Source organism: Dermatophagoides pteronyssinus, unplaced genomic scaffold, assembly GCF_027571235.1.
Source record: "Dermatophagoides pteronyssinus isolate colony J.1.1.1.1 unplaced genomic scaffold, Derpt_VIB-CSIC_2022.12 sq0006, whole genome shotgun sequence".
In the NCBI taxonomy this organism is placed as follows: Eukaryota; Metazoa; Arthropoda; class Arachnida; order Sarcoptiformes; family Pyroglyphidae; genus Dermatophagoides; species Dermatophagoides pteronyssinus.
The window spans coordinates 1,493,772-1,507,823 of NW_027461530.1; the positions used below are offsets into that span (position 1 = coordinate 1,493,772).

The 14,052-nt window shown below is 29.8% G+C and overlaps 2 protein-coding genes across 3 annotated transcripts; one reads left to right on the plus strand and one right to left on the minus strand.

Moving 5' to 3' along the window:
* The first annotated feature begins 59 nt into the window (after positions 1-59).
* On the plus strand, positions 60-11,033 carry LOC113799236 (sphingomyelin phosphodiesterase-like). Of its 2 annotated transcripts, XM_075820240.1 has the most exons (7): positions 3,212-3,500; positions 3,736-4,811; positions 5,336-5,521; positions 6,998-7,540; positions 7,642-7,808; positions 8,549-8,659; positions 8,722-11,033. In XM_075820240.1, the coding sequence occupies exons 2-7, from the start codon at positions 4,080-4,082 to the stop codon at positions 9,488-9,490; spliced, it is 2,508 nt and encodes an 835-aa protein (XP_075676355.1). In that variant the 5' UTR covers positions 3,212-3,500; positions 3,736-4,079; the 3' UTR covers positions 9,491-11,033. The 2 variants fall into 2 exon arrangements, 1 of the variants encoding a protein (XP_075676355.1); XR_012846233.1 differs by lacking the exons at positions 5,336-5,521; positions 6,998-7,540; positions 7,642-7,808; positions 8,549-8,659; positions 8,722-11,033 and having other exon boundaries at positions 60-3,500; positions 3,736-3,879.
* On the minus strand, positions 10,061-12,728 carry LOC113799237 (AT-rich interactive domain-containing protein 1A-like). The gene has a single exon (XM_027349841.2). It carries the CDS (start codon positions 12,546-12,548, stop codon positions 10,128-10,130), a length of 2,421 nt encoding a protein of 806 aa, XP_027205642.2. The 5' UTR covers positions 12,549-12,728; the 3' UTR covers positions 10,061-10,127.
* Positions 12,729-14,052: the final 1,324 nt, after the last annotated feature.

Genomic DNA, 14,052 nt, shown 5'->3' on the forward strand with positions numbered 1-14,052 from the left:
CAAACAATTGAAAAATCCAAAATCGATTGTATCGTTTGGAATAATCGAATGGCGCTCTTTTTTCACTCACCAAAAAAAAAAAAAAAAAATAACATGTGATCATGGAATATTGAGAATTAGAATTTTCAAACATTTGACGATCATTTATATTCAACAAACTAAACATGGAAATAGATAGTGAAGAAGAACGTCGACTTCAATCAAAGCTCAATGAATGTGCCATAACTTTTATGGATAAGAAAAATGTTTTGGATGCACGAGATAAATTATTACGATTACGTCAGGATCGTCAAACTGATTTGGCTAAAGCTGTGGCTGTTGTTGGAACATGTCCAGATATGTGTCCTGAACTGGAACGATATTTTCGTATTGAAACAAATCAAGTATCGCCTTTTGAAATGGATTTGATTGCCGATACTAATGGTAAACCAGATGAAAGTCGTATGGTGAAAGAATATCGACGTTCAGGCGCTGATCAAGAAGAACCTTTGGCTCATGAACTGAGACCGATCCATGTTTTGGAATATACAATGAATTATCTGTGTTTGGAGATTGTTGACCGATATGAAATCGATGGAAACATGGCCGAATGGTTTGATTTTATTTGGAGTCGTACTCGTTCGATACGTAAAGACATCACGCAACAGCATCTAATTGATATTAGATCAGTAACGTTAATAGAACAATGTGCTCGATTCCATATTTTCTGTGCCTATTATCTTTGTGAACAAGAAATGAAAGCTTTTGATCCGAAAATCAACGAGGAAAATCTGAATAATTGTTTACAAACATTAAAAGATTTTTATTATGATCTTAGTATTCGTGGAATATACTGTGATAATGAACCGGAATTTCGTGCCTATGATATTCTATTGAATCTTGGTAATGGTGAAACATTAAGTGAATTGAAACATTTTCAACAATCTGTTAAACAATCGGCCGATGTACAATTGGCAATCAAACTTTATCAATCTTATGATAATCGAAATCATGTAAAATTTTTTCGTTTTGTTCGGCGAGCAGATTTTTTTAAATCCTGTATACTTAACCGATATTTGAATCCGTTCCGTATCAAAGCATTGAATATTCAACGTAGAGCATATTCAGTACCGAAATCATCAATTCCAATTGCCTATCCAGTTGCTAATCTAATCGAAATATTAGCATTTGATAATTTTGATGAATTATCTTATTTCTGTGATCGAGTTGGTCTTCAATATGATGAAGATAATGTTTATTTTCGTAAGAATCATATTATTGGTATTGATAGTGGTAATCTAATGACTCGTTCACATAATTTGGTTATGGCCAAATTACATACAACACCCGGTCGAGCTATACTTGGTAACAATAATGTTTCATTTGAATCATATCAAATTAAACCTGTTCATTCAAGTTTCAACATAAATGATAAACTAATTTATGATAAGAATAATTTGATTTCTAGTGCCATCATCACCAATAATCAACAACCAATTCGTGAAGTAAATGAATTACAATCAATCATACAAAACAACAATCAACAACAAACATCAACTGGATTTACTTTTAAAAAACAAATCGAAAAACTTGCAACCAAAGAAAATATTTTTAAAACTAACGATACAGTTTCTTTTCGATTTCCACAGATTCAAACATTCGATTCGAATATACCATTTCAAGTTGCTTCTATTCCGACACCACAGGAAAAACCTGTTGAAATTATCGATCGAAAAAAATTAATCAATCAAATTATTTATCCAGTGTTTGATTCTATTTTAAAAGATATTATACGTTCGCAAACAAATCAAATCTATAATCGAATGAAAATGACGATTCGAGAATCTGAAAGAATATACAATCAATTGATTGCTGGACAAATACATAATACAGCAGTCAAAACGATTACTCGACAAAAACAGCTAAAAAATGTTATGATTCAAGTTTCAAAGAATACATTAAATAGCCTTATAATTTCGATAATCAGATCAACCTGTAAAAAAGTATATACCGATCATGTTATCAAAATAGATTTGTTACGTCGAAATATTTCATCATTTGCCAACAATTTATTCGAGGAAATGTTGACTGTAATTGCACGTTCGGAAATCGAATCAGCAATCAATGATGAACTTCGTAGACAAGATGAACGAATAAAACAATGGCGACATCATTTTATTCAACGAAAATATTTAAATAAATGGTTTCATTATTATCGACAACGTAAACGATATAATTTTTATCGAGAAACATTCCCGGCAGCACCAATCAAAATCATACAAACTGTCCATAATGACAAATTTGATGATGAACAGTATGAAGATCTTTTTCTGAATAATATTTCAATGATTGATGATAATTACATTAAAATGAATGATTCGTTTAAACGAAAACTTGCTTATTCTACATCGCCAAACGATTTACAGCAAAACGAAACAAATAAACGTTTCTCATCATCAATGAATGGAATGATAAAAAATGACGATAATTCTGGCTTAATGCGTAAATATTTTCAAAGATGGCTTCGAGAAATCAGACGGTTGAAAAGAAAACGTATTCGTCAACAATTTCCATCGGCACCAATGACGTATTTACCTAATGAACAGCAACACCTTGATCAAAAACAATTACCAAATAGTTTAAGCATAATTGATACATCGATTGTAAATGCCGGCGAATCATTACATCAAAATTTATTACGAAAATTAAATTGTGACTTTGATTCAACAGTGACATTGATACGAAAAACATTATCCGAACGTCGACAACAAAGACAGCAACTTGTTTCCAAATCAATGATTGTTGATTCACAAGAATGAAATTTAAATAATAATTTCTTTTGTTTGTTAATTTTGCATTTGTCATTTCTGTAAATCGATCATATTGAATAAAGAAAAAGTGGATTGTTTTTCAGTATCCTATTTCATTGTCTTCGTATCCGACAAATCAATCATCAAACTAAAATTTACTATTAATTTCTTTAAAAAAGCTGATCAGCTGACCAGATCTAATGAATATATTTTTTTTAATGAACAAAAAAAAAATCAAATTATTTTGCTATAAGGTTATTGATTTTGTTTGTTTTGTTTTGTTTTGTTTATTTTCATTTTCTTTTTTAATTTTCTTAACCTGTTACTCTTGTCCAATTTTTTATGTCTCTAAAAAATTTAATTTGGCTCTTTTCATTTCAGAAAAAAGAAAAAAAAAAGAAACATCATCATTTTCATCATCAATCTCTCTATCTCGGAACGAACGAAATTCATAATCAAACAAATGGAATAGAAATAAAAAAACACATTATGACCATATCATCTGACTTTTGAACATTTGATGTTGATGTTCTAATAGCAGCTTTCCGGTCGACCATATTTTTTTCATTGATGATCTTGTTGTTGTTGTCGTTTTGAATGTTGAACACATCTAATCTATTCAATAGTGTTGTTGTTGTTGTTGTTTTGTCAGTCTGTTTTCTTGTTTCCTTCAAGACACTTTTACTTTTTTTTTGATGAAAAAAACATACTGTAAGTATATAATGATGATGGTGATTTGGGGAGTGGGAGAAAAAAATCAGAAAATCTTTATACCCAAGTATCATAATTTAATTTTTTTTTCTTCTTCTTCTTCTATTTTACGTTGTCTAAAAGAGAGTATTTTTCCTATCTACCTGTCTTATTTTTTTGACTCAATTTTTTTTCCTTTTGATTCAGTTTTTTGTTTTTCATTTGTTGTTTTTCATTTGTTTGTTTGTTGTTGTAGGTTTTCTCGCTTTACGGATTAATCAACGAATAAAACAACAACAACAACAACAACAACAGAACAATCTACTTAAATATTATTATTATTTTGTGGCCAGTGTCTTTAACGAGCCGACGCCATCGGTTACCATTGCCACCACCACCACCACCACCACCACTAACAACAACAACGGAAAACAAAAACAAAACAAATGAAAGATTCGTGAATGTGAATCATTATTACATTTCCTCCATTACATCCATCATTATCTGGTCAAATGGACAGATGACAATTGTGTCGAAATAGTTTATTTTTTGTTTCATAAATTCATTCATTCATTCATTTATTTAAGTTATTTTATTTAAATGTGGTATTATTATCCAATGATAACATTTATTGATTCTGGCGCCAATAATATTGATATGAGATCCGCCATAATGCGCCATGATAGTATACGTATATTTACCTATTCAATACTTGTTACTATTATTATTGCTACATGGTATAGCTGTATAATAGTACAAGCTAATAATGCTTCCGGTACTTCATCATCACGTTATTCAAGTTCTATTACAAAACAACAACAACAACAACAACAACAACAATCATCATCAAGTGTTAATAATAATAATAATAATAATAATAATGATCAACGTAGTGATCAAGTACGTAAATTTCCAATATTACGTGCATTAGTATCACAATTTGTATCTGATCGTAGTTCACGTGATTTAATGATAAATAAAGATGATTCAGAAATTTTGCTTGGATCATTTGAATCAATTCAATCATCATCATATTCAACACCATCATTTCAATCACAACGTATTAAAGATAATGGAAAATCAACTGTTGTCACAAATCAATTGTCAACGAATAACATTAACAAACAGCAGCAACAACAACAACAACAACAACAATCATCAAAATCGAATCTACAACAACAACAACAACAACAAGCTAGTTCAAATGCTAAAAGTATACAACATATAATTGATGATATTAATTCACAAAATAGTAAAATATCGAATAAAAGACGAAAACGTTTTCTTGTTAATATTTTATCAAGAATGCTTAAATCGGTTAATTTTACTGAGGTAAGATTTTTTTAAACAATTATCTAAGTTGAAGGTTACAAGATGTGTTTGTGGGTAGACCATATTATGACATTGTCATCATCTTATTGGAATCATGTTTTCATTTTCAAAAAAAAAAAAAAAATGAAAAACCAAAAATCAACAATTCGTGACATTCATTTACTATTAGTAAGAAGGAAGTAAACAACAAATGTAATTTACATAAAATGAAGTGAGGAACAAACAAAAAAAAAAAAAAACAAAAAAAAAAACAAAGGGCGACGATAACAGGCCATGACAATCGAAAGTTTGCCGAAAGGCATTAATAAATAAATGAATGAATGAATGTAAATTGTAATAAATAAATGAAGGAATGTAAATTGTTCAATTGAAAGCCATTATCAATTTTTTTTTTTTTTTGGAAGAAAAAAAAATTGATTTGCCCTCATTGTTTTATTGTTTTTTATTGTATTTAAAATATGTAAATATTTGATTGACAATTGACTTTTTTTTATTATATATTTAATTTCATTTTCTACATCTAGCTTAGTTCACAAATGCGAAACGGTATATCATCAAGAGCATCATGTTGGGCATGTAATGCATTAGCAGGTTTATTTCTTAGTCCAGTTTATTCAAAAGAAATGATGACAATGGCTGTCAATACTGTTTGTATGTCATTTCGTTTACAAACACCAAGAGTTTGTTCAGGAATTGTTGATTCATTCAAGGTAAATTTTAAAATAATTTATTATTTTTTATTTTTTTGCAATTCAAATTTGACATTGAAATAACAATAACAAAAAAATAGATTGAAAATACCAACAAATCAAATGTAACCAATCAAGAAAGCTTTTCAGGGCATTTTAGAATCCATTTTTTGGATTTAGATAAATTTCCTAGTTTGTTTTTTTTATTAAAATAAATCCATTTTGGTGGTTTTGTTTGTTTGTTTGCCAAAAAGTTAATTTTTGTTTCCTGTCAGATAATTTCTTCTTCTTCTTCTTCGTTCACTTTTATATTTTACATGACATTCTCAGTCAAGTCAAGCGAATGATGAATATCATTAGAAGTAAATAAAGAAAAAAGTGGCCATTCATCTAACCCAATATCTTTAAAAAAAAAAATGTAGAAAAAAAAAAGAGAGATAGATGGATGAATGAAGAGAAAATGAAAGTGATTTTTTTTGTTTTTCATTTCTTTGATATTCATCCAATAGGTAGAACAAATCAGCCTAATGTTGTTATAGTAAAATTTAAAATGAAAGAAGAAAAATATCTATACCGGAAAAAGGTTTCAATGTTCGAGTGTCATCTCTTTTACTCTTGGTAAGCAAAAAACACATACAGAAAAAAATTTAGTTATGTAAGATAAATAGGTCAGTGATTGAACATGGATGGCTATCCTCATCATCCATAAAAATCAATCCTGATGTTTTGTGAAAATACAGATACAGAGAAAGTCCAAAAGTGAGAAACAAAAAAAAAAAAAAAAAAAAAAAAGAGAAAGTAATTCTGAATAGCATCTTTAATCTAGATTTTTGTTTTTGTTTTTGTTTTTGAATGGCATTTGATCACAAAAAAAAATTATTGGTGGTAGTAGTGATAGCTTTTTCCCCCAACTACCTGTCGGGGTTATAAATTTTTCCCTCACCAATAATAATAATTACTTGGTGTGATTAAGAGAAGAAGAAGAAAATGAAAATGAAAATGAAAATGACCATTTTAACCTAAGATTTGGTTGATTAGTGAGCCTTGTCAAATTTTTTACTTTTGGTAGAGAGAAATGGCCCATAACAACAACAGCAACAAAACAATGTAAAATTACTAACCAATTTTTTTTTGTTTGATGAATGAATGAATGAAAATAAAATCCAGAACTTGTTCAGCTTGGCCAAATCCATTTACATGATCACATAGAAATAATAATAATCAGTCAGTCAGTTGTTGTTGTTGCCTAGAGTGATGTTCAAGTTTTTTTTTAATAATTTTATTTTGGCAATTACTTCCGCCAAACACATGACAACTTTATTTGAGGAACACGCGTTTTTTTTCATTCATGCATGCATGTAGCCTTTCTTATCTTTAAATGTTGAAAAAAACAAAACTTTACAAAAAAAATCAATGAATATTTCTATTAAAAAATAAGGTCATTAAATAGAATCCAATTAATCTAATTGATTTTTTTTGTTTACCACAAAACTATAGGATGATCTTGATTATATACGTACACATACAACACTTAAACATGGTGAAATGTGTGGTGTAATATTCGGTATGGATTGTGCACGTAAAATAACTAAAAATCTTAATTGGACAATAACGATACCGGAAAAAAAATATTATAATCATAATCATCATCATCATCATCATCGATATTCATCAAATAATGTTAAACGTACTGATAATAATTTAATGAGTAATACAGATACTGGTATTGAAAATAATGAATTTATTGATTATAAAGATTCATCATCTTCATCATCATCATCATCATCATCATCATCATCATTATCATCTGCATATAAAAGTCTTAGTAAATTAGTACAAATAACGGATATTCATGTTGATCCATATTATGAACCAGGATCTGAAGCAAGTTGTGGTGAACCATTATGTTGTCGTTCAACAAATGGTCAAGCTAAAAATAAAGATCGTTCAGCTGGAATTTGGGGTGATTATCGTAATTGTGATACACCAGTACAAACATTAAGACATGTACTTAAACATATCAATGAAATGCATTCCGATGTTTGTATATATTTATTAATTGATTTTTTTTATTATTCCATTGATATTCGATTCAATTTTTTGTTTTCAATTTCATTCCCCGGTATACTGGCCGAATATAGGCCGAATATTGGATTTGGACAGGTGATGTTGCACCACATGATATATGGAATGTAACTAAACAAGAAGTTATTTCACAAATGAAATTGGTAACAAATCTAATTAAACAATATGCCCGTGTTCCAGTATATCCAGTTATTGGCAATCATGAAGGTGTACCAGTCAACAGGTTTGTTTGTTTGTTTGTTTTTTTTCTGATCATATTTTCGATTTTAATTTTGTTCACACACTTACATCACTTACTATATCCAATCGATTGATTGGTTGATTGATTGATTGATGATCTGAATGTTGAATAAGCTAAGCTAGCCATCAGGCTATTATGATGAGAAAAAAAAGAAATTTATTTGACTGTGTAACAAATTACGTGTTTGCTGGTCAAACGGGTTTCAATCATCATTTTTTTATCATCATCATCATCATCATCATCATTTGGGCGCGAAGGGGCCACAATTCAATCGATCGATAGTCATAACGTCATCAGTTATGTAGTGTTTTTGTGTAAACATTTGGCTTTGACAAATGTTCAATCAAAAGAGTTTTATCATTATTTTTGGAAATGATGATGATGATGATGATGATGGTATACATTTCATGTGATGATGGTGATTGGTTGATTTATAAATACCCGACCGATCCAAAAACCATCCATCGAACAAATCCTTGCCGTATAATATTTATGATTTTATGTACAAGCGGTAGCTTTGATCATAAAGTGAATATGTTTATATCAGCAGCAGCATTTTTTGATTCGATCAAAACTGGATGAAAGCAGAAAAAAATCCGACCTAAAATAGGCTTGATTGACAGGACAATGATGACCATTCAAAATTCATTTCTATTAAGTTTTTTTCTCCTCATTGATATCCTTATCTCTTTTTCTCTTTTCTTCTTTTTTTTCAAACACAGTTTTCCCCCTCCTGAAATTAAAGGAATAAATTCCATTAGTTGGCTATATGATTCTGTGGCCGAAGAATGGGCATTCTGGTTACCGGATGACGCTCTACAAACATTACGATAGTAATTTCAATTTGATTTGTTTCCCATTTTATTTACTATCATTTTTTTTTGTCTTTGTCTAGTGGTGGATATTATATGGTAAAACCTCGATCCAATATGCGAGTCATTTGTATCAATACAAATTATTGCGCAAGATTAAATCCATGGAGTCTTTACAATCCAGTTGATCCGGCTAATCAATTAAAATGGTTAAGTGATGAATTACATAAAGCGGAAAAAGTTGGCGATAAAGTACATATTATTGGTCATATACCACCGGATAACAGAGAATGTACACAAGCATGGTTATATAATTTTCTTCGAATTATAGATCGATTTAATGAGACTATTTTGGCACAATATTATGGCCACACTCATCGTGATGAATATCGGCTATTCTATTCACCTGGACATCATGAAGTACCAATCGGTTTAGCATATATTGGTCCAAGCATAACACCATTCACTGAAAATAATCCAGCATATCGACTTTATTATATGGAAGATAGTGGTATACTTAATGATCATGAAACATTTTATTTTAATCTAACTGAAGCAAATCATAATAATCGTGGACCACAATGGAAACATGAATATCGTGCAATGGAAAAATTTGGTCTTGATGATATGAGTCCAGATAGCTGGCATAATTTATCAATCAAATTACATACAGATGATAAATTATTTAATGAATTTAAAAATCTTTACTATCGTCATAGTGATGTGAAAAAAGATGAAAGATGTACGGATAAATGTAGAAAATATATTCTTAGTGATCTAGCCGTATTACATCCGTTAAAGAATCGACCAAAAAGATTCTTTGGCCGACGTAAACATAGTCATTCAAAGTGAGATCAATTTCAATTCAATCATCATCATCATCATTATTATTATCATCCGAAACTAAAAAACGCCATAATTCAATTTTGAGAGATTGTTTATTATTATATTGAGACCACCTTTTGATGCCAAAATAAAAACCATGTATATATAATCCACAATCTCCTATCATTCCATCCATTCATCCAATCCATTCTCAACATTTATAACAAAACAAAGGTGTACAATGGTGACAAATCTTATCTGGTCTTTCTACATTTATTCATTGTCACATTTTCACACACAAACACACACAAACACACACTTACCATTATCTCATTATATTAAAGGTAAATAGCAGCAAACAACAGCAGCAGCAAAAATTGATTTATTTAGAATCTCAATCCTTGTTTCTCTCATCAAGAATGAATCGGATTATTTTATTTCAAACAAAACAAAACAAAAAAAAAAAAAAAAGAAGAGATATATATAGTCACATGTGTTTTTTTTCAAATGTTGATTGTTTTATTTTTTTTAATCATTTTTTTTTTATTTGTGAAAATCCAATCAATCATCATCAATGTTTTTTTGTTATTGTTGTCGTTGCTGTTGTTGTTGTTTGTTATTGTTATTCATCATCATTATTATAAAAATAATAATTACAAATAAATTATTTCGAATGAAATACAGATTTACCATTTGATAATATGAACATTAGATCGGCTAAAATCTGGCTTATATTTGTATCAAGAAATATCGACATGATAAGATCAACAAATCGTGTTTCATATTTAAAAAATAGATATGAATCTTGTGGTTCACAAGCCGATGCTAATGCACGCAATGTACGAGCAGCTAATAGAACAATATAATTATTGGAATCAGGATGTTGTTGTTGTTGTACTGTTGCAATCCGTGCTGGACATATGCCATTAATTCTATTGTGAAATTCATTTTGTTCGATAAACAACAACAAATTGTTGATGACTAAATCAACGTGAAGAATGATTCTTGCGCTCAATACATCACCATTTGAAAAATGTGCCAACACAACCAATGATAATTCTTGTAGAACTTGATCATCAATTCGAGAAATCGATTCAACTAATACTTGATACATTTTTTCAATTCGATCGAATGGTGGTGTAGCTAATATGAGATCAATATTTGATTGATGAATACTTAGTTTAGCTATAATTTCTAATGCTTGTATATTACAGGAAAGATTATCTGGTGGTAATGGATCACGAGCATATGATGATTGACATACTACCCAATGAAGTAGACCATCTAATAATGGTAGAATAATTTTGTCTGAATATTGACAAAGATCAAGATGTTCACTAAGATTAGACAAAGTAACCAATGTATTCATACGAATCATATGTAATGTTTCGAAAGAAAAATCATCGAAACATAATTCATTTTCATTTTCTTTATCTTTTTTGTCCTTATTATTCGGATTATTTGCTGCATTCCAAACCATTCTGAATGTTTTCTTTTCACCATGTTTATGATTGTAGGAAAGAAGACGTGCCATCACCAACAATAATGAAGCATCATAAGCCATCAAACGACTATTTGTTATCGAAAATGATGCATTACGTATGATACTCGATATGCATAAACATCGTTTCAACATAGATTCATAAGATTCAAGACGAGGACATAATGTTGAAATCATTCCGAATGTTTCAGCTTCATCATCATCATCATCCAGTTCATGTTTACGTTTTTTCGATAAAAAACATGTATTTTGTTTTACTGAATTCCCAACTTCTTGCTGTTTATCAATAATTGGTCTAATGAATGGAACAATTTCATGTGTCGGATTCATTGTTCGAATAATATGAGCCGTACTTTTAGTATTACCATTCTGTAGATATTGATGATCGCAAAAAACATCAAGCCAATCTTGTTCCAATTGATTGAGAAAATTTTCATTAAGATCTACATCTTCTTTCAATTTGACCGGTAAACCATTTCTCGATCGGAATGTATAATTTGTCGAATCAAGCAGATATATACGATCATTCGTATCAATTAATTTTTTTGACTTTAACATTAATGAATGATTAATATTTGACTTATCATTATCACCATCATCATTCGGCATCATTTTAAGCTGATAATCAATTTCAGTATCAACAAAAAGATCATCAAAGATTGCATCTAAAAAACATTTGTAATATTCAACTAAACGACTGGACAAATTTGGCCGCAATTGTAAATGACCATTGCTGGACATTATATGAAGACAATCAAGAGCCCAAGTTGTTTCAGCCAGTAATCCGGATTCTAGACTCATAAGTATTTTTTTCATATCAATTGAACCTATATTGGTTATTTTACGAATCTTTCGAATTACTGGCTTTGTTCGTTCGACAATATTTTCATCAATTGTTTGACTAGGAACATTAAACATTTGTCGTAAATGAACATTATTTCCGAATTTATAAAAATTTTCTCGTTGAACAATATTCCGATCAATATTCATCATTGGCCACACTCGCACTTGTTGCTCGATGAATTGTCCTCTTGGATATCGATTTTCTATTCGTAACATTCGGGAGTTATATTGTAAAGGATTCGGTTGTAGGTTGAGTTGTTGTTGGTGCAGTTGAGTACGATTTCTTGGCATCATTGTATGAATCGATTGAACTGGGGAATGATAAGAAATATTTGGTCGATTCATTGTTTCGGGAAATCGATTTTGATAAGGATGTTGGGCAACTTGCATCGGACCATACGAACCATATGGACGTGAACCATAATAATTATTCACATTGGCAGAAGTAAATGGTGGTTGTTGATTATCGATTGTCGGATTATAATATGAATTCGATGATGATGAAAAGAATTGTTGACCAACAACATTCGATCCGTTTTGCATCGGCCATGATTGTCTTGCATTATTCATATACATTGATGGTTGAGTTTGATTAACTGGTCCTCTTGCCGGTATGAAAACATTATTATGTCTGTTTGGTGATGATGATGACTGATACGAATACGAATTTGAATAGATTCGATTTGTCACTGTCGTGACTTGTTGATATTGTTGTTGTTGTTGTTGTTGATTCATGCTCATGTAACATTTATATTTTTAAATAATCATTCAATAGAAATGATAATTATGAAAATATTATCTTCAAATGATCAAATCAATAAAATATTTTTTTTTGTTTTGATGCTAAAAATAATAATGAAAACAAAACAAAATCCAAAAAAAGAAAACTTCCAGGATAACAAATAAAAAAAATGAGTTACGCGATTTCAAGAAGAAGCATGGAAAATAATAAAAAATTTTGGAAGCATATAAACACCAACAACAACAACAACAACAATAATATCGAACGAGATGAGCGTCAATATCGATAGTATTTCGATTATTTTATCATTCCAAAACTATTTTACAGTTATTATTTTGCGGATGTATAATCTTTTTTTTGGAACAAATCTTTTCAAGGATTTATCCATCTGATATTCTATGTCTGTTTTTTGTTTTGTTTGCTTCCTTGATTTAACGGGTTTACACTGGTATCGATGTTCTTCATTCTAATATTGGTTTAGTCATTTTAGGTATGATGATTATTGACCTGTCATACACCTTGTTCATTCATTCATTCATTCATTCATTTCTTGTTTTATGTTATGTCATTATCATCATCATCATCATTATCGATAATATTCCCACCACCCATATTAGGTAACAAACAAACAAAAAAACTGGCAACATCTAGTGAAAACATGAATAAATGTTGTTTCATGTTTAAATTGTTTTGTACATTCTTATCTGATACTTTTACCGATAACCGAAACAAGATTACTGATTTCTACGATCAATGTCAGGTTTTCGGTTTCTTAATTTGTAAAAAATTCATTTTTTTTCGTTAAATTGGCCAGCTTCATTTAACATTTACAATAACAACAAGAACAACAACTTGTTGCATATATGCAATTAAAACAATCACCACCAATCAATATATTGTTTACTGTGTTATTCAAATAGCTACCATTATCATGAATCATCATCAACAACCAGAAATAAAAAAAATCTTTATAAACACTTCATTTCATCATCGTATTACGTTTGTTTTTTATTTTTGTTAGTTTGGTTTGGTTTGTTTTTGGTTTGGTTGTATATCTCTCTTGTTTCGTATTTGTTTTATGATGATGGTGGTGACGTTAACAGAGAGAGAGAGAGAGTTGTAAATTGAGTTATTCCATTCTGTTTTGGTATATTTGTTGTTGTTGTTGTTGTTGCCCTTAGCCATTACCATTATGATGATCATGTGGTAACACTGTTTGTTCTGTTCCTTGTTATTGTCGTTGTTATTGATGATAGCTTTTACAAACACACAAAACATAACAAAATATCCGTAACACAATCAAAACTGCACACAAAAAAAATACGACAACGATTGCGCCCTTTTTTGATTATCCGACGAATCAAAATTATATTATAATACCCGCGCGCGAATATAAAAATGATGATATTGTTGATGATGATGGAATAGTAGCAAAAATTTTATAAGCTAAGCTAAGTGATGATCCGTATTACATTTGGTTGGTTGTCTGTTTCATTTATATTT